The 24,341-nt window shown below is 38.0% G+C and overlaps 1 protein-coding gene across 1 annotated transcript; it reads right to left on the bottom strand.

The window, feature by feature from the left end:
• Nucleotides 1-7,217: 7,217 nt before the first annotated feature.
• abcc10 (ATP-binding cassette, sub-family C (CFTR/MRP), member 10) lies at nt 7,218-23,045 on the bottom strand. The gene is made up of 21 exons (XM_063013471.1): nt 21,962-23,045; nt 21,570-21,797; nt 21,036-21,192; nt 20,797-20,948; nt 20,545-20,624; nt 20,121-20,292; nt 19,546-19,644; nt 19,243-19,432; nt 18,906-18,983; nt 18,625-18,810; nt 18,420-18,549; nt 16,237-16,429; nt 15,780-16,123; nt 15,502-15,671; nt 11,989-12,149; nt 11,797-11,908; nt 11,655-11,721; nt 11,379-11,524; nt 11,186-11,283; nt 9,668-9,780; nt 7,218-8,871 (listed from the first exon to the last, which is right to left on the bottom strand). Exons 1-21 carry the CDS (start codon nt 22,988-22,990, stop codon nt 8,736-8,738), a joined length of 4,041 nt encoding a protein of 1,346 aa, XP_062869541.1. The 5' UTR covers nt 22,991-23,045; the 3' UTR covers nt 7,218-8,735.
• Nucleotides 23,046-24,341: the final 1,296 nt, after the last annotated feature.

Here is a 24,341-nt window from a genome sequence, read left to right on the forward strand (position 1 = left end):
GACAGGTTAACATCTGTTGAATCTATTCCTCCCTTAATTTTAGGGATTTTGAGATTTGGTCCTTTGGGCATTTTCAGTTTTCCAGAGGGACCATCAATGTTGAACTCAGGAGTGGAGAGATCTGGTGAATTTAGCTCTCCTTTTATTTTAGGAAGGGAGAGATCCATCTCAGGTGATTTTACTTTGGGCCCTGAAAGTCCAAAATCAGGCATCTTAAACTTGGGCATTTTGGAATTAACTGAAGGCAAGTTCATGTCTGGGAGTGTCAGACCTTTAACATCAGCTTTGGGTCCATTAATATCAATGTCAGGCACTGTAACATCAGTATTAATTTTAGGTGTGGACAAGTTGAAATCTGGTCCCTTTAAGCCCCCTTTGACATCAATGTCAGGTCCATTAAATCCTTGCAGGCTTAAGTTTGGTGTTTTCACTTTGGGCATTTTGAGTTTTCCAGAAGGACCATCAATGTCAATATCTGGAGATTTCAAGTCTAGATTTGGTCCTTTTAAATCAGCTCTAGGCATGGACAGATTGACATCTGGTGAATCTATTCCTCCCTTAATGTTTGGGCCATTGAAATCTGGGCCTTTCATGTTTAGGTCAGGTCCTTTAAAACCTGAAAGGCTAAATTTGGGTGTTTTCATTTTGGGCATTTTGAGTTTTCCAGAAGGACCATCAATGTCAATATCTGGGGATTTTAAGTCTAGTTTTGGTGCTTTTAAATCAGCACCAGGCATGGACAGGTTAACATCTGGTGAATCTATTCCTCCCTTAATTTTGGGCATTTTCAGTTTTCCAGAGGGACCATCAATGTTGAACTCAGGAGTGGAGAGATCTGGTGAATTTAGCTCTCCTTTTATTTTAGGAAGGGAGAGATCCATCTCAGGTGATTTTACTTTGCGTCCTGAAAGTCCAAAATCAGGCATCTTAAACTTGGGCATTTTGGAACTAACTGAAGGCAAGTTCATGTCTGGGAGTGTCATACCTTTGGGTCCATTAATGTCAACGTCAGGAATTGTAACATTGCTGTCCCATTTTGGAGAGTTTAAGCTTAAATCTGGCCCTTTCAGGTCTCCCTTCATGTTTAGGTCAGGTCCTTTGAAACCTGAAAGGCCAAAGTTTGGTGTTTTCACTTTGGGCATTTTGAGTTTTCCTGAAGGACCATCAATGTCAACATCTGGTAAATCTGGTTTTGAAAGTTTGTAGTCTATGTCTAGGGAGTCAATATCTCCCCTAACTGTTGGGCCCTTGAGAGAAAGTCCATTAGTAGAATGACCTGAAATGCCAAACTTTGGCATTTTTAATTTTCCAGAGGCATCAATGTCAGCATCTGGAACTTCAATATTGGCTGTATTTACAGTCACTGTTTTAATTCCACCTTTATAAATATCAGCATTTATGTCTGGGGCTGTAAAATCTGGTGAATGTATTCCTCCCTTAATATAAGCTGTTGAGACATCCATGTCAGGTGCACTTATTTTAGGTCCGGACAGTCCAAAATCAGACTTCTGAAATTTGGCAATGTTCATGTTGTCTGATGGCAAGTCCATGCCTGACAGTGTGAGTCCACTTTTGGAACCTACATAGTCATTCCTGGCCCCATTAATACCAATCCCTGGAACAGTTATTCTTCCATCTACATTGGATGTTCCCTCATACAGCCTACCTTGAACATCAAGATTTGTTTTTCCTGAAGGAAGAGAAATGTTCGAATCTGAAGTTTCAAACTCTGTGTAAAACCGATGATTATCAGTCAACCTTGATGATCCTGAGATTGTCTGCCTCTGCTCCATCTTCTGAAGACAAGCTGCCACGTCCACCTTTCTGGGCCTGATGCTTACGCCACTTTTAACATCGTCATAGCTTATACCCTGGGCAATCCTTTGACTGTCCTTGGAGCCAAATACATTTTCTTGATTGCCTCCATTTGGGTTTTCTTTAATAAATTTCCTCACTTTTGCATTGAAAATCTTGTGGTAAGAATCATTAAGTATCTGCAAAAATAATGTTAGCAGTCAGTCAATTATTTTAAAAAATATTTACCATATAATTATTAGTTTTTTTTAGTTTATAATAATAGTTTATAAAAGCCTTATTTCTAGAAAAATCAGGGCAGTTTTTGTAAAATGCAATAAAAACAAGAATCTGTATTTTGTTATTCTCTTGAACTAAAGTACAAAGAAATGACTTTTAAAATATAGACAGTGAAAATGTGTGATACAGTCAGATGAGTCTATGTTAAAGCTTGTTTTGGGAAAAACAGTCGCCAAGGTCTCCGAGTCAAAGACAAAAAGGACCATCAATACTGTTATCATCAAAAGGTGTAACAGTGGTAAACATGCATCAAATTTAAATTTGTTTATATTTAAAAATACAACTAACTAGATCAAAGGAAAATATTGGAAATTGTTTATTTGTACTTTATCAGTTAAATATCAGTTAAAATAATGTTCTTACTTTTACAGAAAAGGAGTTTGTTGTTTAATTTAAAATCCCTTTAATACTCACCTCCTCTGGAGCTTTAATTCTGTAATCAAGATTTTCCAAGCTCTTGGAAGGTCTTATGTTTTGCTTTGTAAGCATTTGCACCTTGTCATTATATGGCTCAATTATCTTCAGTATTTCAGCCACTTCATTCTTTTTTAGGTCCTCAAAGTGAATTGTGGCACCAACAATTTCCTCTCCTGAAACGTCTAATACATACACATAGATACAATGGTAAAATAATCATGGTTCAAAAACATGAACTGGTAAAACATAAAAGTAAACTGAAATGAAACAAAAAAACTTTGTTTACCTTTTTGCATCCTCCAATTGCCTGATAAATCAGAGTTCATTTCGGAAACGCTCACACCTCCTATATCACTATCCTCAAGTATACTGCCCTCAGACAGGCTCCTTCGGTGACTAAACTGAAAAGGATTCAGAAGTAGAGTTTAAAAACTTTAATTAATCAAACTTTAAAACATAAAAAGGCAAAGATTAATGACCTTTACCAAATATAAATGAAGAGAAATTGTAAATCATACAGCATATTTGTAACAGACCTAGATCTAGTGGATACTGTTGATATATATTCATATCATATATTCATATATTCAACTCACCATGTTTTACAAGCAATGCCAGACCAAAACCTGTAAAGAACAAAGCAGATAATTATCCTAACAAGAAGAGTCATTTAAATCACGTTACACAAAGCAGCTTCCAGATCCAGAACTCAAAGCAATTCTTCTGTGGTCAGTACCACATTAGGTTAGTACTTTTTTATAGCCTGCACTAGGTTGTACAATGTACAATTGCTTATAACCAGAAGAATGCTATCTTTACGTTCAAGCATGGATGTGGGTCACTGATAATATGGGGATGCTTTTCTTGACTGTGTGACTGGTATCATGAATTTACACAAATATCAAAGCATCTGGAGAAGGAATGTTAACCTTCTGTGGTGAAATTGAACCTTGGTGATCCCAAACACAATTCCATAGCATGGTTAAGAAATCAGTCCAGCAATATCCTGGAGTGGCCTTGTCAGTCTCCAGATTTTAAATCCCATAAAAAAAAACTCTTTGCTGGGATTTAATGAAGCCACCAAACCTCAATGAGTTGGATGTGTTTTTACAAGTAGAACGGGCAAATATTCCACAAGAGAGGTGTCAGAAGTTTGATAGCATTTACCAAAATTGCTTATTAAAGGTTATCAGGGCAAAATGATATTACACCAAGTACTGTGGTACATACCAAGTATTCATAACATACACTGTATATTCGTATACATGTATGTATGTATTATTGTTGTGTTTATTATCATACACATAATTTTCTATAGTAAATAAATGTTTAAGAGGCTACTACATTAACAACAATACAGCATGACAGTTCTTATACTGAAGCTGTAAAAAAGATGCTTTTTAAATCTGTAGCTCTGTATTCTTTCCAGTTTGTTATGTAAGTATGACTCGGGGAGAAAAAAAACAGAGCCGAAACTTCAAAAGTTATTCATGCAGTTGTGCTGAACTGGTTAGACTAGAGGGAAATATGAACTGAACCACACCCTCTAGTTTAAATACATGCAGCTGAAACGTCAGTAGCAATACATGGTACTGTGAAACTTGCACATGAGATTATTATTTTTATTTTTACATTCATATTTAGTTTTAGTATATATGTTCAGTATATATTGTGAAGGCAATGTTGTCTGCATTCCCTTGTTTACTATTAGACTATTATTTTAAACATCAGTAATGAAAATAGGCTTTACAAGAATACATTTTCCATAAATTAAAAATAAAAGCAACACTAACTTAAATTAGCATCTTTTCTTGATTTTTCGCTGTCTGTTACTGGTTTTAGCTGAAAACCTTTATGAACATAACATGATAAACAATTATCAGATGCTAAGTTTTAATAATCAAACACAATAGTATGCAGTTAGTTTGGTTTTTGTTTAAAGAAATTGTAAAATCAAAAGCTTACCTGGACTTGTGCTACAACAGTATTGAACTTCGAGTTTCCAATCCAGTACTCGATGTGTCAACGTGACATTCTGATAAGAAGTTCCAGCACAGAGAATGAGGTAAGACTATGTTTACCTTTGCTATCCACTCTGTTTATAAGTGGCCTCCTTAATGAGCCAGAAACAGGTTTAACCTCCAGCTCAGTACAAGTTGGCCACACAGCCAAACCCAAACATTCCTCCTCTAATTGGTATGATAACTTTTCTTCGAACAAATACAATGCAAGTACATCTTCAAGTGAGAAAATTTCCACACCTGCCACCTTCCTTATGACTCAAATAATCACCTTTCATGAGGAAAACACCCGTTTCTATTCAATTAGGCAGTACAGACGATATGGGTGGAGAGGGATATTCAATAGGTACAAACTTTCTGGCATGTCAAAGATTTTTCTTGGTCACATTTAAATAATAATAAAAACTAGTAAAAGGGGTATACAATTTTTAGAGGTTGCAAATACAAAGAAAGTCATTGCAGGGTTTAGATAATACCTGACAGATCATTATTAATTAGTCAATATCAATTGGGATTTTGTGAGCTTGAAAGAGTACAACATGGTGTTTCATGTGCGGCATGGTGGCTTGAGGTCCTGGGTTTGACTCCCAAGCAGAGCGGTCCAGGTCCTTTCTTTGCGGAGTTTGCATGTTCTCCCCGTGGCCTCATAAGTTTCCTCAGAATGCTCCAGTTTCCTCCCAGTCCAAAGACATGATCAGATCAAGTCAGATCAATTGGAGATTGCCCTAGGTGTGAATGTGTGGTGTGTGTGTTTGCCCTGTAATAGACTGATGACCTGTCCAGGGTGTTTCCTACCTTTCACCCAGTGAACTGCACCCACCGCAACCCTGAGAAGGATAAAGCAGTGGTAAAACAGACAATGAACGAATTAAGGAATGGTGTCTTACAAGGCTTTTCCAGTGACCTTATTGTTTTTGCTTTATATACGGCATATATTAAATCTGTAATAATGCTTTTGTTCTAATACTTATTATTACAACTGCACAAAATGAAAGTGTTACATTTTAGATTAATCCAAAAATGCATTCTAAATGAAAACAAAAGTACTAATGTTGTGTACTATGTTTTCCTAATAGTAAATCACTGATTTTATCCTATGGACGGCACAATGGTGCAGTGAATAGCGCTGTCGCCTCACAGCAGGAAGGGCCTGGGTTCAATACCCCAGCTGAGCAACCAAGGACCTTTCTGTGTGGACTTTGCATTTTCTCTTTGTGTCTTAGAGGGTTTCCTTCCACAAGTCCAAAAACAAGTCAGGCCTACTAAAATGCCCTAAGTGTAAATGTGTGTGTCTGCTGAGTGATGGACTGGCAACCTGCCCAAGACATTTTCTGCCCTTCACTCATATAATCAGACCCACCGCAACCCTGACCAGGATTAAGCGGTGATAAAAAAGACAATGAAATAATGAATGAATAACCAAAAGCTACAGTTAAGACTCATCTTAACATTTCATTATGCTTCATTATTTATGAATTCAGCAAGACTTAAGTGTTAATCAAACAAAGAGCTAAAAACAAACTCTACACTGGAATATAGCAATGCAATGCAATGCAAGCTTTCTGCCCAACAGTTTATTTAAACAGGTTTCAGCTAGTTTGGAATGCTTAAGCTTGGAATTTTATCAGGTGAAGAAAGGACGATCATATCACCTCAGTTTTAATGAGTTGAGAATTATATCTTTCTGATCTCTTAAAGCAGTGTAGCCCATCTCAAACACTCGGTTAGCTGATGCAGGACTTATTTAGTTTCTCTGTGGAAGATCCAAAAGGATATTAGGAATGTAAGCCCTAAAACTACCCTTAAATATAGATTCAAAACATAGCTGTTCTAAATTGTTTACTAGTAGCTCATCAATGATTTCAACTGATAATTGTAAATTTTTAGCATCAATAATTGTAATCTGTTTAATTCTTTAAAATGTTTATAAAAATATTAAGAATAAATGTATGTATGAGTTTCCATTATCACATGTGTTGTGTTTAGTGTATACATTGATTTGTTTGTAGATATACTCCTTCATACAACACAGGCATTTCAATAAAGAACAAAAGAAAGGCATCCAATAAACAGCAGATGTGATAAGCCTTAACACGAGAGCTTCTGTCTAATAGAATTTCAAACAAATACTACTCTCTCTCTCAAATATTATTAAATCAGATTCAACTTTTTTAAATTAAAAATGAACTGGGGTGGCAATTGTGGCACAGAAGTTGAGTAATTTAGTTTGATGTTTCCACTTCAGTGATTTAAATTTAGTCAATAACTTGTTAAAGCCCATTTGCAGGAGTTGCATCTTCCGGCCTTTTTAGATACACCTCTACAAGTTCTGCACACCTAGATTTAAGTAGTTTATTTGACTCTTCTTGATATCCCAGATTTATTTTATTCCATGTTTATATTTCATTTTCACCAACCAATTTATCCTGGTCAGGGTCACTTGGCCCAAGGTAGGAAGACTACGGAGAGTGCCAATTACAAAGATTCAGGCTTTCCTTTGCTCAAGGCATAGCCAGTCATGTCTCTGTAGAAGTCTGGACGGCCAACAGCACCAAACCCAGACGTCAGCGGTGGTGGGCTGTGTCACCTGATGGCCCTCATTTTTTGTTAGGTGAATTTAACATATTGAAAAAAATCAAACATATACAATTGAATGCTTAATGCTCCAACCTTCACTAAGGCTGTAGTGTTTTATTATTTTTATTTGCAGCATTAACAACAGTAAAATGATACAGAATGACAAATGTTTGTAATAAAATACACCTATAAACAATTAAAATGTAACAAATAGAAATTCCTGAGCCTATTCAAAAACAATTCCATTGCAAGTTGATGTGCACAGCTTTACATGTTTGAGTGTTCTGCTCTTATCAGATTTTGGTTTTTAGGTTATTCACGCTGCATTTTAAATGTAGCCTAAATCAACAGTAATCTAACAAAATTACATGCTTAAACTGACCTGTATGCATAACAAAGACTATGTAACTGTTATAAAATTTATTATGGAAATTTTGTTTCCATGTTCTAGTTTTTTTGCATATTGAATCCCTGCAGTAGTGGGCTAACATAATATACTGCTGCTCCACCTGAGTGGAAAGTAAACAGAAGTAAAAAAAATGTGACTGAAAAATATCAGCTTCAAAAATAAATAGCTGTGGGTAAATAGATGAAAATCCTAACCGTTACAATACAATTCTAATCTTTTTTTCCTTTCTGGTAAGCGGAAATATAATATTATTATCTCATATACTTAAAAAACTAAAATTCTTAAATAGTTGCAAATGAACTCGATTTTTTTATGAAAAGCACACAGTGGACCTGATTTTTTTTGTCTTTTTTTTTGTAGTACTTTGCGTGTTTAGGAACCCACCACACTGTTTGTTCTGCATTAATGACATGGTTTAAAGTAATATGACCACTAATTTCCACAGGCAAGAAATGTGGAGTTAGACTAACCTAAAAGTCACATGAATTCTGGTTTGTTTATTAGGGTTTTAACATCATGTTTTACACTCTTTGTGTTTGATATAACCTCGTGAACTAAAGAACCTTGTGTATCGATTAACTACTGTTGCTGTCATGAATGTAACCAGTCATGGACAATTTAGGGTCTCCAATTCACCTCACTTGCATGTTTTTGGACTGTGGGAGGAAACCGGAGCACCCGGAGGAAACCCATGCAGACACGGGGAGAACATACAAACTCCACACAGAAAGGACCCGGACTGCCCCACCTGGGGATCGAACCCAGGACCTTCTTGCTGTGCTACCCACTTAGCCACTGTGCCGCCCACATGAATTCTGGTGACTGTTCAGTCTGTCACATTGCAGCAGACTGGGTGTGTTACAGATTTCTATACCACATTTTTTTTTTACAATATTAGTTGTTTTTATATATCAGATTTAGTGGAATTTGTGATACTGTTCTGTCCAGAATATGATTCATTTGAGCAATCTTAACCTGTAGTATACGTAGCCTTCTTAATACAGATCTAAAATCTACACAATGCTCTACAAAAGCGGTGAGACTGTTGGAAAAGAACATGTTTAAACTGTAAACTTGGTCATATTTATAGTGCATCTGAGTCTACAGGTACGGGTTTGTAGTCAGAAACAAAATCTTTTCAAGTACGGAACAACTGATCACAGATCAGAGCTCTTATTTAGACCGACTTGCTGCTAAAAAGGATTACTGTAGAAAAGTCATTCTCCTCTTCCATTTAAAAGTTTTTGAAAGACCGAGTCCTGTCTTTGGCACAGTGTGGCAGGACTGTCGAACTCCACCACTTTACCAGCATGCATCACCAGTATTCTGTCAGAGTCCATAATAGTGTTGAGTCTGTAAAATGAAAGAAAGTACAGGGGTTGGACAATGAAACTGAAACACCTGGTTTTAGACCACAATAATTTATTAGTATGGTGTAGGGCCTCCTTTTGCGGCCAATACAGCGTCAATTAGTCTTGGAAATGACATATACAAGTCCTGCACAGTGGTCAGAGGGATTTTAAGCCATTCTTCTTGCAGGATAGTGGCCAGGTCACTACGTGATGCTGGTGGAGGAAAACGTTTCCTGACTCGCTTCTCCAAAACACCCCAATGCTGACATTACCCTGGATACCGTGGCTCTTGATACATCACAAAGACTTGCTGTCTTGGTCACAGATGCGCCAGCAAGACGTGCACCAACAATTTGTCCTCTTTTGAACTCTGGTATGTCACCCATAATGTTGTGTGCATTGCAATATTTTGAGCAAAACTGTGCTCTTACCCTGCTAATTGAACCTTCACACTCTGCTCTTACTGGTGCAATGTGCAATTAATGAAGATTGGCCACCAGACTGGTCCAATTTAGCCATGAAACCTCCCACACTAAAATGACAGGTGTTTCAGTTTCATTGTCCAACCCCTGTATGTGTATAAAGTCACTGTAATTCCCAATTTAGTCATTTCCTGTTCCCAATTGCATATGCTCTACCTGCACTACACTTATGCTGCCACCTAGAACACATTACAGAGAGCTGCACAGACCGGTGCGTCACCCAAGTGACTCTTTTGATGTGATTCTATTTTTCACCCATTAATATTAATATTAACATCACATGCTGGTTGTTCTAACTAGGAATAAGTCACCTACCTGTGGGCGATGGTGAGGACAGTTCTACCCTTAAATCTTTCCCGGATGGTTTTCTGTAGAAGCATGTCAGTTTTGTGATCTACACTAGCTGTGGCTTCATCGATGCATAAAACCTACAAAATAAACAGCAAACATGTTACAAGGTCTTTATTAGGCACTGAGGTTTTGGCTTTTGGAGCGACACAGTGGTGGATATTAGATGGTAGGCAACAGGGAACCTGGGTTTCATTGTAGTCTCTAATCACAGTCTGTAAGAGGTTTTACATGTTTTTCTCACATCCATAATTTTCCTTTGGGTAGTCTGTTTTCTTCCTACCCCCCCAAACATGGCAGAAAATGGATTGGCTGCTATAAAGCCCCTATGTATTCTGCAATGGATCAGAACCCAGTCCCATACCACAGTCCTGACCAGCAGCAGCAGTCTAACACGATAGCACACCACTGTGAAGAGTTTGAACTTGTGGGTTCAAATCTCAGCAGGGCCACCGACCTGGCTGGGCGTCCACACAAACACAACTGGCCATGTTTGAGGGAAGGAAGGTCGGACAGGGTCTCTTCCTGCTGCCGCTGCAATATGCAATTTCAGAGCTATGTAAGGCTGTGTAAAGCGGGGGAGTCACATGGAGCTTAGCATGACTCTATGTACACTATATGGCTCTGTGGCAGAATGGGCATGTGTCAGAGGGGACGTGGTGATCCGGTTCTTCTTGATCAGACTGGGGGTTGGGCAGGCAGCAACAGATTCACAATCTGGATTTGGTAATGACTAGATTGGCACATATAAAGGGAAAATCTAATAAAAAACTAAAATAAAAATGTGTCACATACAAGGTCAATTATTTGGATTACTTTTACCACAAGTGTGAATGAAGCTTTAGTATTACATCCACTAAAGTAAAAAACTGCTATATTCTGTATTTGTATTATACATTTAAGTACATTTAAGTATATAAAGGAAAAATGTGATGGGTAAATGCTAGACCACAGATAGTGCCAATGATGGTGGGGCGCCAGTGTCCCTGAATGGAAGTGTCTCTGCTAAGTTATTCTGACTCATTAACTGGTACATGAAAAACATATATAACCTGGTCTCTTCAAAATGGCAATGCGCCCATGCACAGCATTAGAGACAAATAAGTGGGCTTAAGACACCAGGTTTTAGCCCAATTAAACACTTGTACAATATTTTAAAGTGACTTCTTAGGTAGTGCTTTCCACCATCAAAACACACAGGAAAATACAACCATTAAATTAAGTAAATTTATGTCATCAAGAAATAATTATTTTTAACAAAACCACATGTGCCTCAATTAGTGGCACCCCAGCATTGAACACTCTGTCCAACCAGCTTTGCCAGTAAAACAGTGCTTAGGACATTTAAAACCATTTCTTTTTACAGAATCTCCCCAGACTTTGTGTATAGTAAACCATTTTTATCAAAACATCATTACTTTGTTGATTTTTCCAGTACATCGTAAAATTATCAGTCCATCAGTGGAATCTGATTTGCTTACTTACGTTTGCTTCAGTCAGAAGAGCCCGAGCAAGACACAGTAGCTGCCTCTGACCAACCGAGAGACACTTTCCTCTCTCTCCTACTGCAGCATCCAAGCCTCCTAAACAACAAAACAACAACACACATATATCATGCTCTTTTTTATATTTGTAATGCACATAAATAAGCAGGAGTGTGATGAATCCTTGCACTCACCAATTCGTTGGACTACATCTCCCAAGTGGCACTGATTCAGGGCATCTAGTAGCTGATGATCAAGGTGAAGACAACAGGGGTCAAGATTTTCTCTTACTGAGCTGGAGAACAAAAATGGATCCTGGGGAATTATGGCCAGTTTGGACCTAGAAAGGACAGGACATATGATTAAACATTGTTAACAGCGGGTTTATCTGTACAGCCAAATCATAAAAATAAAAGATTTTAAAAAACCAGGTATTCAGTGTAGAACAATAGCTTAACTGCACTGCTTACCTAAGTTGAGAGAGCCTAACTTCACTGATGTCCTTTCCATCAAGCAGTATTCGACCATGATTCAGTTCTACCATACGAAACAGCGTCAGAAACAACGTGGACTTTCCTGAGCCTGTACGCCCAACTATGCCCACCTTCTCACCTGGCATTACCACCAAGCTCACACCATCCAGAGCATTTGGCAAGCCAGGCCGGTACGCCAGCACAGCTCCGTCAAACTCCACTCGTCCATGTTCTGGCCAGGTTGCTGAAACCTAGCAGTAGTCAGATTGGCACAATCAGGTCTTTTACAAAAGTACCACAGATTGTTCCTGTTCCATTTGATGTTGCTCACCTCTGTTTTGCCATCCTGTGGTTCCAGGGGAATGCAGGTGGAATACTCTTCAGTCCGCTCAACGCTCACCAGCTGCATCTCAGTCTGAACAAAGCTGAAGATCAGTCCTGACAGCAGGTTAGTGATGGACAAAGCGTACGACAGCGCCAGACCTACCATACCTGACCAGGACAAAGACACTACAAATTACACCACTGTAAAAAAAATATTTTTAAACCATAAAAATGAAACTTTAATAATAAAAAGGACAACACATTGTTTAGTATATTTTGTATTCTTTTTTAAAGAACTTAAGTATATTTTGTAATTTTTTTGTTTAGTATATGTTAAACAATTGCTATTTTTACACCAGGAAATATAAATGTTCATTAATATGAGTTGGAAACGGCACTATGTCTGCCAGCTATCCAGTAATAGCAGGCCGGTTAGTAATTAAATATTTATTATTCCAACACGCTGTGTAGTGTGCAACATGTATTTGGAAAACTAATATTGCCTATTGTTTACACTAATCACTATTTAACTACTAATTAAATATATGTTTTTCTATTTTACAGGTTTTTTTTACAAGGGATTTCAATATTAAAGTCTTAATTTGAGCAATTTATGTAATTGAAAATAGCCAATATATATTTTTTTATTTTAAACAGAAGGTACCATTAGCACAAGGCTCAACATTAGCAGGAAGTTCAACATTAATTTCTGCCAAGATATTAATCATAATGTTAGTTGAAAAAGGTGCCAGTTAGCTGTCTAGTGATTAGATCCCAGTCGTAACATGATAATATTGACCTGAATAGTATTTTAGTATTGAACTGTTAATTTGCATTATCATATTTTAAAGACCATATAGTATGTGATTTGGGACACTGCTCTTCGATTACAGCAGTCACATTAGCAGGCCACTAAGTGCTGATGAACTGACTGGCTTTATTCATAAAACAAGCTGAATTTAGCAGCAGAGTCTCAATGTATTTCATTTTTCGTTTGGCAAGTAATTTAACAGAAGCCAAACATCAAAATAAATTATTAATAAAGACACTAATTATTACAAATCTAAGAGACCAGCCACTGGTCACAGACTTTATTACAGGTAGAAATGAGTGAGATTTCAGTAGAGGCCCAAATTAATATACACATTAATATACAGTTTATAACAGTAAAATTAGCACAGCAGTGTTAAGAGCTGATGGCAAACAGGCTAGCTAACTATCTGCTAATAAACTAGCTCATAAGTTTGTGAACATGTTGTCATTCTTCAGTAATTAAATGACATAATTGGCTTAAATTTGTTTCTTACTTTGCAGAGTAATTTTCTCATTTAAACTGAGGAACACAATCTACAATTGTAGACTGAGGACACCCACTGCTTTAGCACAGTTCATGCTAGGATCAGATTTAGTGACAGACTATTTACAGTACAGCTGTTTTCTAGTTATATGTGCTAAAGTAATGATCCTTTAAGCATTTCTGGTTCATATTACTGTGTCATCACTAAAAGCCTGCTTTAAGTAAAACAAAATAAGGCTGGCATGAGATTAGGCCTGGAGTATTCACAGACTATGATGTTCACTGGTGACAGTGTGATTTGTAGAGAGAGTAGGGAACAGGTTGAGAAAAGCCTGGAGAAATTGAGGTATGCAGTGGAGAAATAGGGGAAAGAAAGCTAGCAGGATTAAACAAATTACATGTAGGCGGGTGGCGGAAAGGTTAAGTTGAAAGGAGTTGGTGAATGTGGATAAGTTTAAAAAGTACAGTGTAATGGAGAGTGTAGTAGAGATGTGAAAAGAGAGTGCAGACAGAGTGTTTTTGGGTGGAGTAGAGTGGCAGGAGTGCTTTGTGATGGAAGTGGAAAGTTTACAAAACAGCAGTGATGCATGCTATGTTGTATGGCTTGGAGGCAAAGGCACTGACTAAAAACAGGTGAGGGAGATGGAGGTACCACAGATAAAGATGCTGCAGTTCTCGTGGGGAGTGACAGGATTTGCAATGAGTTTATTAGTGGGACAGCACAGAAAATTTGACTATTGACATAAGTTATACTGAAGTGTATTTCAAGTAGGACAATTTCATCTTGGACCACTTAGGCCAACTGGGCAGTTTATCAAGTTTGGATATTTTAGCCACACCTATTGCTAAAAGGTGTATAAAATCAATTAATGTAAGAACAAAATTCATTTCTTGTTTCAGCATGATATGAATGAGCATTAAAGGCAAAAGACTAATGTTGCTAGGAAACACTCATCATGATTAGCTGAACATTTTTCTAAATGTCTAAATCAACCTCAAAGAACAGCTATTGTTTAGATGGTAAAATATTCTCACGAGGATTGACGTTGACATGGTAGTTTCATGTGGGTGGGGCACTAGTATTAGAGTATCAGGTGCAGCACTGTTGCCAGGGTTTTAACAAAAGTATGCACTTAGTAGCCACTTATACACACCTACTTTGTTGCTGCACCTTGTATGAGTGCAGTTGGATACTGTAGTTTAACTTTCATGTACAGTTTGTTAGTCCGTCATTAGTGATCACTTTTTGATCACATGATTCTTTTGGTTGGTGGACTATTCTCAACCCTGAAGTGACATTGGGGTGTGCCTAATACCGATACCATTGCCACACATACTGTCATTTCACTACCATGCCAAAGTCAATATCTGCAAGTGGCAACCTCTTCTATTGATAGACGGCACTGACGTGCCTAGAAACTACTTTTTTAAAGGAAGTTAGACAAATCTTATAAAACTTTTTGGGCACTACTGGTCAATTTTAGTTTCATGTTCTAACTGAAACCAAATTCATGGATCTTTCGGGATGAAAGTATCAGGTACAGCAGTGTTGTTGGGATCTTTTGTCATTCGGTCCAATCATTGGCAAATTATTTAAGTATGTCAACAAAAAGAACACACTGGAGAAGCATAAGTAAGTACATTGGGTGTAACACGTCATTGCAAATTACAGTTTGCAAGTTACAAGTGAAAGGCATGCAGAAACACATCCTGGTGATTTCCTGGGTACAATTAAAAGTCTTTTTTTTACTTTAATGAGCTCTTTTTTTATTTACAGCAATATATTTTCACCAGCTCCTTTGAATCACATGGGTACCCTGATATCATGACACATTTAGGCTCATCTCATCCACATACTATGAATTGTTTTCAGACACAGTCAGAAATGGTATGCATGCAATGAACACACATATGGTAGGTGTCCCAAATTAAATGGTCAGTAAGTGTTCATACAACAAAGGTGTACCTATTAAGCTAGGGTTACACAAGTGTGCCATTTGTCTCTAGTTTTTAAAAAAGACAAACTTGGGTTTCAAATCCATGCGTGACCGATAGACATCATTCACATGGCACACACAGGGGATTTTTTTTGTCTGCATCCCAAATCACATTTTATGCGCTACAAATGCAAATTCCCAAAAAGAGTTGGGACAGTTAGAAATGTGTCTGTGTCACACTCAAATGTGGTGCTTTTTAAAAGATTAAGAAAAGCATAGGTCTAACCTGGATCCACTGATCGGATCTGGTGCTGGATCACAGCAATTACACTAATGCCAGTCACTACAGTAACGCCAATCATCTGCAGTCTAATGTCCAGCCACTGCATAGCAGCATTGCTGATAAACACACAGCGCAGGTTCTGATCCAGTCGCCGCTCATTCTCCTCCTCAAACCTGCATATTCACACAAAGAACATTGGTGGTTGGATTTAGCACTAACAGTCAGTGTATGATTGTGAATAGGAACTACATTAAGAGATATGGCAAGGACAAGCACTATACCTGGCAGTGTGCCCACTGGCTCGCACTGTTGCCAGGCCACTGAGTGTCTCTGAGAAGTGTGAATAGATGGGAGAAAGTGTGAGACTGCACAGGCGTTTTAGTTCACGAGACGAGTGGCGATAAAAACGCTGTGTTTGGTAATACAGCACCCCTAGTGGAACCAGAGGGAGTAACACCCAAGGCAGCCCGTAGCTCATAACCACTAACATGCCTAACAACCCAAAAACATTTGCTAATAGAATGTTTAAGACAAATGGTAGTGAGTCATCTATGCTGTAGATGTCAGAAGAGAAACGATTTAAGAGTCGACCCAGGGGTGTGGTGTCAAAAAACGTCATTGTCGCCTAGGAACACAGAAATACGTTCAATTTGAAATTTGAAAAAAAGTATGAAATGGAAAATAAACTTCAGTCCACATATTTGAGGACTGTAATGACAAATGTGCTGTATGATATACCTTCAGCACATTATTAAGCAGTCTTTTATGGATGACAGTGGCAGCATGGATCGCTCCGTAAGCAAAGAGGAAGGCACGAGCAGCAGTAAAGAATGTATTGGCTGCAGCCAGAGAACCATACACAGTCATGTAGAACTTCAGCTCTGAGCTCATGTTGCCAAATGAATTGGAGTCTCTGACTTGTACAGGAAACCTAAAGTAAAATAGAACATTTTTAGAAAAACAATCTAACAGTCTAACTGTTAATAGAGCTGTCATGGTAAACATAAGGCCTGTGAAAATCAGGTTAAACATTTTTATGATTATGTGTTTTTGTGCACTCTCTCTACGGCCATATTTTAGTCTTTTAAATACTTACAAAGTAAAATCCATTTACTCCACAACTGAACAGTTTGACATATATAAGCTAAATAGATTGTATTGTAAAAATGTAGGTGGGATATAAGTGCCATAATTTAAATTCCACTACTCTTTAATAGTCATTATGACACAGACTCTTTGAAAGTTTACATGGCTCATGACAAGTACCCAATTATATTGCACAAGACAGAACTCGTCCCCGTTTCCACATGGGTTTTCTCTTCCACATGGGTACTCCTGTTTCTACATGGATTTTCTCTTCCACATGGGTACTCCTGTTTTCTTCCTAATTCCACCTAATTCTGAGTACATGAGTGAACAAATTAGTGTACAACGCCCCAAGATTTTGCCTAATGCCCTGCCTAGTTTCTGTGTGGCATCAGAGCCAGTGCAGCCTTTATCAATATAAAACAGGTATGTCATTACCCAGCAATACAAAATGCAATGCCTCTGCAATTAGTTCTACTGCGATAAAATAAAAAAATAAAAAATGTTACAGCCCTGTTAGATCCACTGTCACATGAATCTGCATGAGTAATTACCTGTCTGCAGTGTTTCATCCACATCTGACTGTTTTATAAATATATACTTTACTATATACTTTAGTGGATATAACTATACTGGCTTGAACTTAATCTGATCAATAATTCTGTCTGCTAATGTATTTGTTTTATAGTTAGCTACTTTCTGAAGTAAAAAAAAAATAATTACATGAATAAAACATGTCTATTAAACAAATTTGAAAATATTAAAACCAAACTAGATTTTGAAATATAGGGGGAGACTACTGTACATACTCGCAATACATTGCACCCCCTGCTGTTCTAAATATAAAAAAAAAACTGATTAGATCAACCTCTGAATCCAGAAAGGCATAATGGTTTAATTAAAAATATACTAACGTGTGCTCACAAATACATTTTCCACTTGTTCTAGTCAGCTTTAGATCAGTTGGTAAAGATATACATATGGATAATACATGTACATGGATAATAAGGTGAATCTCACACTAAAATTTAAACTAAACATGTTTTCATTTATTTTTCTTTCTTAGGTTAACTGGGTTCTATGGTTTAATAAAACAAAAATAGGAATTGTCAAAACTCCTGCTGTGGGTCTGGGTGTGGGCTTTGTATATCCATTTATTCATTCATTCATTCATTCATTTATTTATTGTCTGTTTTACCAGTGCTTTATCCTATCAAAGTCGCAGTGGGTACAATTCACAGGGCAAAAGGTAGGACATATCCCAGGTTCTATCTGGCCTGACTGCATACCTTTGAACTGTGGTAAAAAAAAAAAAAACAGCGCATACGGACACAGAGACAACATGCAAACTCTACACAGAATCGAATCCAGTGCTACCCACCGTGACGCCCATACCCAATCATGATACCCTTAACTGTTACCAATCTACCTGCTAATTGTTCCTATTGTTCTTATTGTTATTGTAATGTTCCAAACAGTGTAAACTATATACTTAATAAACTTTTCCCACTGATGTTGTCCCTGTTCCAACTTTGCTCAAGTGCTACAGGCATGAAATAAAAAATTTTTTTATATTTACAACATACAACCAACTTGGGCAAAACATTAAAAGTAATTTCTTTAAATTCACCATTTAAATAAAGGTTCAACCGAATAAACAAATCCCAGAATTTTGTTACAAAATGTCCCAAATTTTCCCAGTGCAGTGTTACTGTAAACCGGACTCACTGTGACCCTGATAAAGATAAAACATGATGGTGCACCGGTGGTAAAACATCAAAAAGAAATGAAAAATGAAACAAACCCCCCATACAACTGATAATACAACAACTTACACAAGTCTGTGAGGAGAGAGGAGAACCAAGGCTGAGAGAGGGCCGGCTGTCAGAGAAGCCAACTCAGATCTGTTATCCTTCAAGTTGGAGATCCAGTGAGACAGCCACCAATCAGATACATTCTTAGATCCTGGTGTAAAACCCACATAGTTACTCGGTGTACACAGTCAAAACCAAAAGATCAAATGCTGTTTTTCATACATACCTTGCATGAGAAATAAGGAGAAAAGAACAGACGCAGCCATGCAGCCACCCACGGCTCTCCAATACGACTGATAGACTGTCCATGCAAGCCCACCCATTTGTTTCTGCTCTTCTGTCATGCTGGTTAGTACCTCATTTGAGATTAGCACATTGGTCTGTTCTTCTTCTTCTTCTTCATTAGCAGCACCTATCAAATAAATTAGTACATTTTTGCTAAAACCCTGAGCTATGACTGGGTTAGAACTTCCTTTTAGATAACTTGTATTAGAATAAAACATGTACCCTTTTCCTTCATGTTGCTCTTGTTTTTGCTATCCTTAGGTACATCTTTCACCAGAGACAAAACTTCACTCGGTGTTCCTTGATAAAACAAAGCAAACTAACCAGATCCGAAATTTGAAACATAAAATTTTGCTCAAATTCATTTTGTTCATATTCAAGCAACATAATTAAAAATAAAAAAGGATTAAAATCCCAGTTGTGCTATTGGCTGGCCATCTAGACTGATTTATTTGGTTATGTTTGAGGGGCCGGGCATGCAGAAGTCCTGCGATGCTGTGACAGAATGAAAAAAAAATCATAGTGAGGTGAAATTAGTAATACTGTTTGTGGATCATACCAGTTTTCACTACTGTCCCACTGTCCATCAGTACCACCATATCAGCCTTCTTTACAAACTCTACTCGATGAGTACACAAAATTCTGGTCTTGTTCCTAAGAATTCCCAGAATGCATTTCTCCATTAGATGGTGAGCCACATCAGCATCGACTGCTGCCAGCGGGTCATCTAGCAGATAGATGTCCTTGTCCTGTAATTGTCGACAATGAGGTTTATGAGTTTAATTAACATGTAGTAGTTATCAAATTAGTATTTGATTTTTATAAAAAATGGTGTGTCTTGAGGAACAATGAATGCTCGTACCATATAAACAGCTCGGGCAAGAGCAAGTCGACTCTTCTGGCCTCCACTGAGTGTTACTCCATTTTCTCCTACCTCTGTCTGATCCCCATGAGGCAAAATCTGTGTCCATTAGAGTCAGACACAGCACTTTTTATTTTTATTTTGGTAAGCAAAAACATTCAGTAGGATAATTCTACATTAATTAAAAACAATAAGTGTCTGGGAGGTGTTTGTATGTCCCAATACAAGTAAATGGAGTACAGAAGTTGACTTTGCCTGGGTGATTATTTTACCTGAATCCTTTCACTATGAACAGTAGATGGTGAAAGAGAAATGATTTTTAATCTTGCAATAAGAAATATTCTTGCCCCGTTCCAACTGTTTGGAGTGTGCAGGTTGCAGATATAAAATTCTAATGTATTCTAATGTAGCCAAAACATTAAAAGTCATTCCTTTGTACTTTGGTCAGTTTAATAAAGGTTCAAGAAAATGAACAAATCACAGTTTTCCAAAATTTCCAAAAGTTTGTATTTTAAGCCAAATGAACAGTATCAGTTCTTAATATTGAGTTTTCTAAATTTTAGAAATGAACTTACATTAAGATCATCAGTGAGGGCACAGGCCTCAAGCACCGTCTGATAAAAGCCACTGTCAAAGTCCTTTCCAAACAGGATGTTGTCTCGCACTGTTGCATGCTGGATCCAAGGCTCCTGCATAGCCAGACCAAAGCCCTGCTCTCTGCCCTGAACATGCACTGCACCTCCACATCTAAACATTACACCCGAATAAAATGACACATTTAGTAGATGAGATTTTAGTAGATTTTAGTCTATAAAAACACATTTTGCTCCATAAAGTGTTCCAAATCACAATAAACAGGTAAATTCATGGCATGCTTACTAGTATGTAAACCAAGTAATTCAGTTTAAAATTGGATTGTTTTAGTTTTTGCAGATAGTAACTCATTCTTGGTTAAAAGTTGTTTGAATCCATATTTATTTAAGTAGTAGTAAATTTTACCTGTTTAGCTCTCCAATCATAGCAGCTAATAGTGAGCTTTTTCCACACCCAACCTTTCCAACCACAACAACCAGAGAGCCCTGAAATATTGAAGAAATACTGTTTAAAGGCTTAAAGCACAAATGTATTAATCCTTGTAATTGTAATAAATTAAGTAATAAAACATATTATACAACAAGAAAGGGTATATGGATCATGTGGACGAACAAAAACGTTTTATTATGTCCAAAATTTGATTTGATTTTTGATTACCTTTTTGACACTTAAATTAAGGTTCTGAAGATACAGACTTCCTGAAGGAGATGTGTCCCCTGCCTCTGATTCAGGCCGTGGATCATCTGGTCTTTTCCAGGAGAAGCTTGCTTGGGTCAGCTGAATGGCACTTAGAGGGTCTTCAGGAGACACTGCAAAAAAGCTGACTATAAACTAACTGTGGGGAAACACTGAGCAGCACCATTATGGATTTAAAACTGCAGGTGTATGTGTGGTACCTTGGCTGTAGTATGCACTGAAGTCTTGATCACGCAGACGCAGAAAGTGCTGAATCCGATCCAGAGATACTTTAGCCTCCAAAGTGCCATTTAAAACCCAGGGAAAAGCATTGAGTGGCAGAATGAGCATGCCTACCAAAGCCAGGGTAGTGAAAACCTACAGGAAAAACATTAGAGACCAGTTAAAAGTTAGGTCTCACATGATTACACTAGATGGACAAAAGTATATGGACACCTGACCAATACTTTTACATTTACCAATACATTTCATGATAAATCCCTATTCGCAGCCACAACAGCCAATCTGCTTGGATGGCTTTTAACAAGATTTTGGGGTGTCCATTCTCATGCTGCAAATTGAAAGAACCCTCCCCTAACTCTTGCCACAAACTTGAATGCATGTAGTTTTATTTATGAACTAATTTCATACACCTCTTAGTGCATAGCTCAACATCTAAGCTCAATAATTACGAAGTGTGTCCACTTACTTTTGACCTTTAGCATATTTCTACCTGCAAACCATCACATGCTGACCTTAGCTGCAGTAAGAGTGTTTCCCAGTAACACATAAGTGATGAAGGTAAGGATGGAGATAACTACAGGAAGAGCAGCCCAGGTGTACACACACACTGCATCCAGGTACTTTAATATCTTCAGGTGACTCAGCTCTTTTTTGCGGCTTTGATTTATCTTCTCTGCAATGTGCTGCTCCCAATTGTAGAACTTCAGAACTCGGATTCCAAACAGGACTTCTGTCATTAGCTACAGAAAATCGTAAACAAAAAAACAAATCAAATTCTTAAGGAATCCCAGACCCGTCCCATGCAATCTAACTACCAAATTAACCCAAAGAGTCACATTGCATTTGGTGGAGATAGTTCATGCCAAGTTAACACAAACATTTCCATTTTAAATGTAAGCATTACCTTCACTCTGCTGTCTTTGTGAGAGAGCATGTGTTTATTGTTCTCCAGAATCCGGGCTGCCAGTACTTTATTAAGAGGCACTAGCAGAATTGCAACAGCCAGTCCTCCCAGAAAAGCAATGCCCACCTGCAGGTAGAGAAGGTAGAGCGCAAGGGCAAACTGGAAAGGAAGACACCAGACGTCATGGAAGCTGTTGAAGAAATTTACCAATCTGTCTGTATCTGTGCTCATGAAGTTGACCACTTCACCAGTATTAAATCGTGCCAAAGCCGAACCACTGACTCGCAGAGCTTTAGCATAAATAGTGGATACGACTGCAGCACGAGCCTCCAGTGCCACCTTGGAGACTTCGAACCCAAACAGGTTGCGCAGGAATGCTGCCAGGAAAGTGATTGAAAAGAGTCCCACAGCACACCATATACCTGTGCTAAGTGGTGCCCCCTCATTCTCCATGAAACCCACTAACCAGCTAAGAAGCAACGGTCCTGCAAAGGCTAACAAACTGGCAAAGAGTTTGAGTACACCCAGTAGGTAGTAGCGCCGACCAAAAGCCTTATGTAGTACCCTGAAGAGCTTTACTTCTTGTTGGTTCCTTTCCTCAGAGAGTTCCTCAGGCTGAATCTGGCTGTACAAACCATCCTGCTGGTTCCCAGATGCTCTTGACCCTGTGCTACTCAGACACTCTGCCCAACACCGACTAAAGTGCTGCGTAACAGCTTTGGTTCGTAATCTTTTTGGCAGTTGTAAAATATCACTTGGTCTCTCTATTTCCCCACATTGGCCTTGCCGTAACTGAACATTTAACCAAAGATACAACAGTCTGGATATGCAACTGGCTCCATCTTCGGCTACTACTTCTTCTGTACCAACCTCCGGAACGATGAGAGGTGCGACATCATCTCTGTTCACTAGGAGAGACTCACCTTGTGATGTGTTACATGGGAAGATATAGGCTAGCAGGTACAAAAAGATCGCCGCTGCTCTGATCACAGTTAAGACAAAACGGCTAAGCTGTAGTATGTGTTCCATACTGAGATAATTCCCATCTTTGATGTATGTAACAAGGGTAAAAGCTATGCCCGGGATCGGGAGAACAGCAAGGACCACAAACAATAGTGGACCTCGAGTCCTTTTGTAGGCAGATCTTTTAAGAACCAAAACAGCCCCAACGTGGACCAGCCATGCAATAATACTACACCCATCAGCCAGGATGTCTAAATAAATGTCTGGCTGTTGAAGTAAAACCACCAACACCAAGTCCCCAATGAAAACAAAAACAAGTAGCAGAGAAGAAACAGCTCTGAGGATCCAGCCTACAGGCAGTGAAGACAGAGTGTGACCAAATCTGCAAAAAAGTAAAAGACGTTTTATTTAACGCTTTAAATTTGTTAATGCTGAGTTAAAAGAATAAAAAAATTTCTTAAATTGTTTTAATAAGCATAATTATAACAGTATAAGTAAATTAAAAATCTGTAAAAACTGATTTAGGATCTAGGAGATATTTACAGTGTGAATGTGAATATTATTATAAACAAATCTAAAAACATTGCCTGCTTATTATTTTGCAGCTGTTAGACAAAATCAAAAGTCTTGCGAATATTGAGATCGGCATAATACAGTAATGACTTCAAGACCAACAATTTTAACCTTTTAACCTACACAATAGGATATTTGGCACTGTTCATATATGTATATTCTATAGCAGTTCTGCTGGTGTATGACTTACCTTGGCACACTCAGGTAACAGACACTGATGATGGCAATTACAGCATGTACAAGTGATCCACACATGAGCTGGTTAAAGCAGGGACTGACTGTACCATTCTGCCATACTGGGAAGGGCCAATCCTCTTCAGTGTGACACAGCTTTGATATGATACTGGACAGACTTGAAGCGTCTGATTGTCCCTCCATTATTATTACAGCTAAGCATCTATATAATAAAACAGATAATGGCATAAAACTTCACAGGGTGTGTGCAGGTCTTCTAAAGTTACATTAAATAACTGTTTAGAACTAAAACCTATTTATTTTCCAATTCTGGCTTGACACATTTTACCTTTAACATTTTCCTGCTATACATCTTTTTCATTTGTCATATACTTAAGTACAGTATACATCAATTTTTTTTTGCATATCCCAGCTTGTTTGGAAGCTGGGGTCAGAGCGCAGGGTCAGTCATACGCCCCTGGAGCAGAGAGGGTTAAGGGCCTTGCTCGAGGGCCCAACAGTGGCTGAATGGCAGAGCTGGGATTTAAACTGTCAACCTTTTAAATTGATCGTCAAAGCTCTACCCACTAGGCTACCACTGTCCCCTTATTACCCTAATATATAGTGATAGTGAATCCTGCATTATACTGTATACAGATGTAAGATGCCT

This window comes from Trichomycterus rosablanca, chromosome 17 (genome assembly GCF_030014385.1).
Source record: "Trichomycterus rosablanca isolate fTriRos1 chromosome 17, fTriRos1.hap1, whole genome shotgun sequence".
Taxonomy (NCBI): Eukaryota; Metazoa; Chordata; class Actinopteri; order Siluriformes; family Trichomycteridae; genus Trichomycterus; species Trichomycterus rosablanca.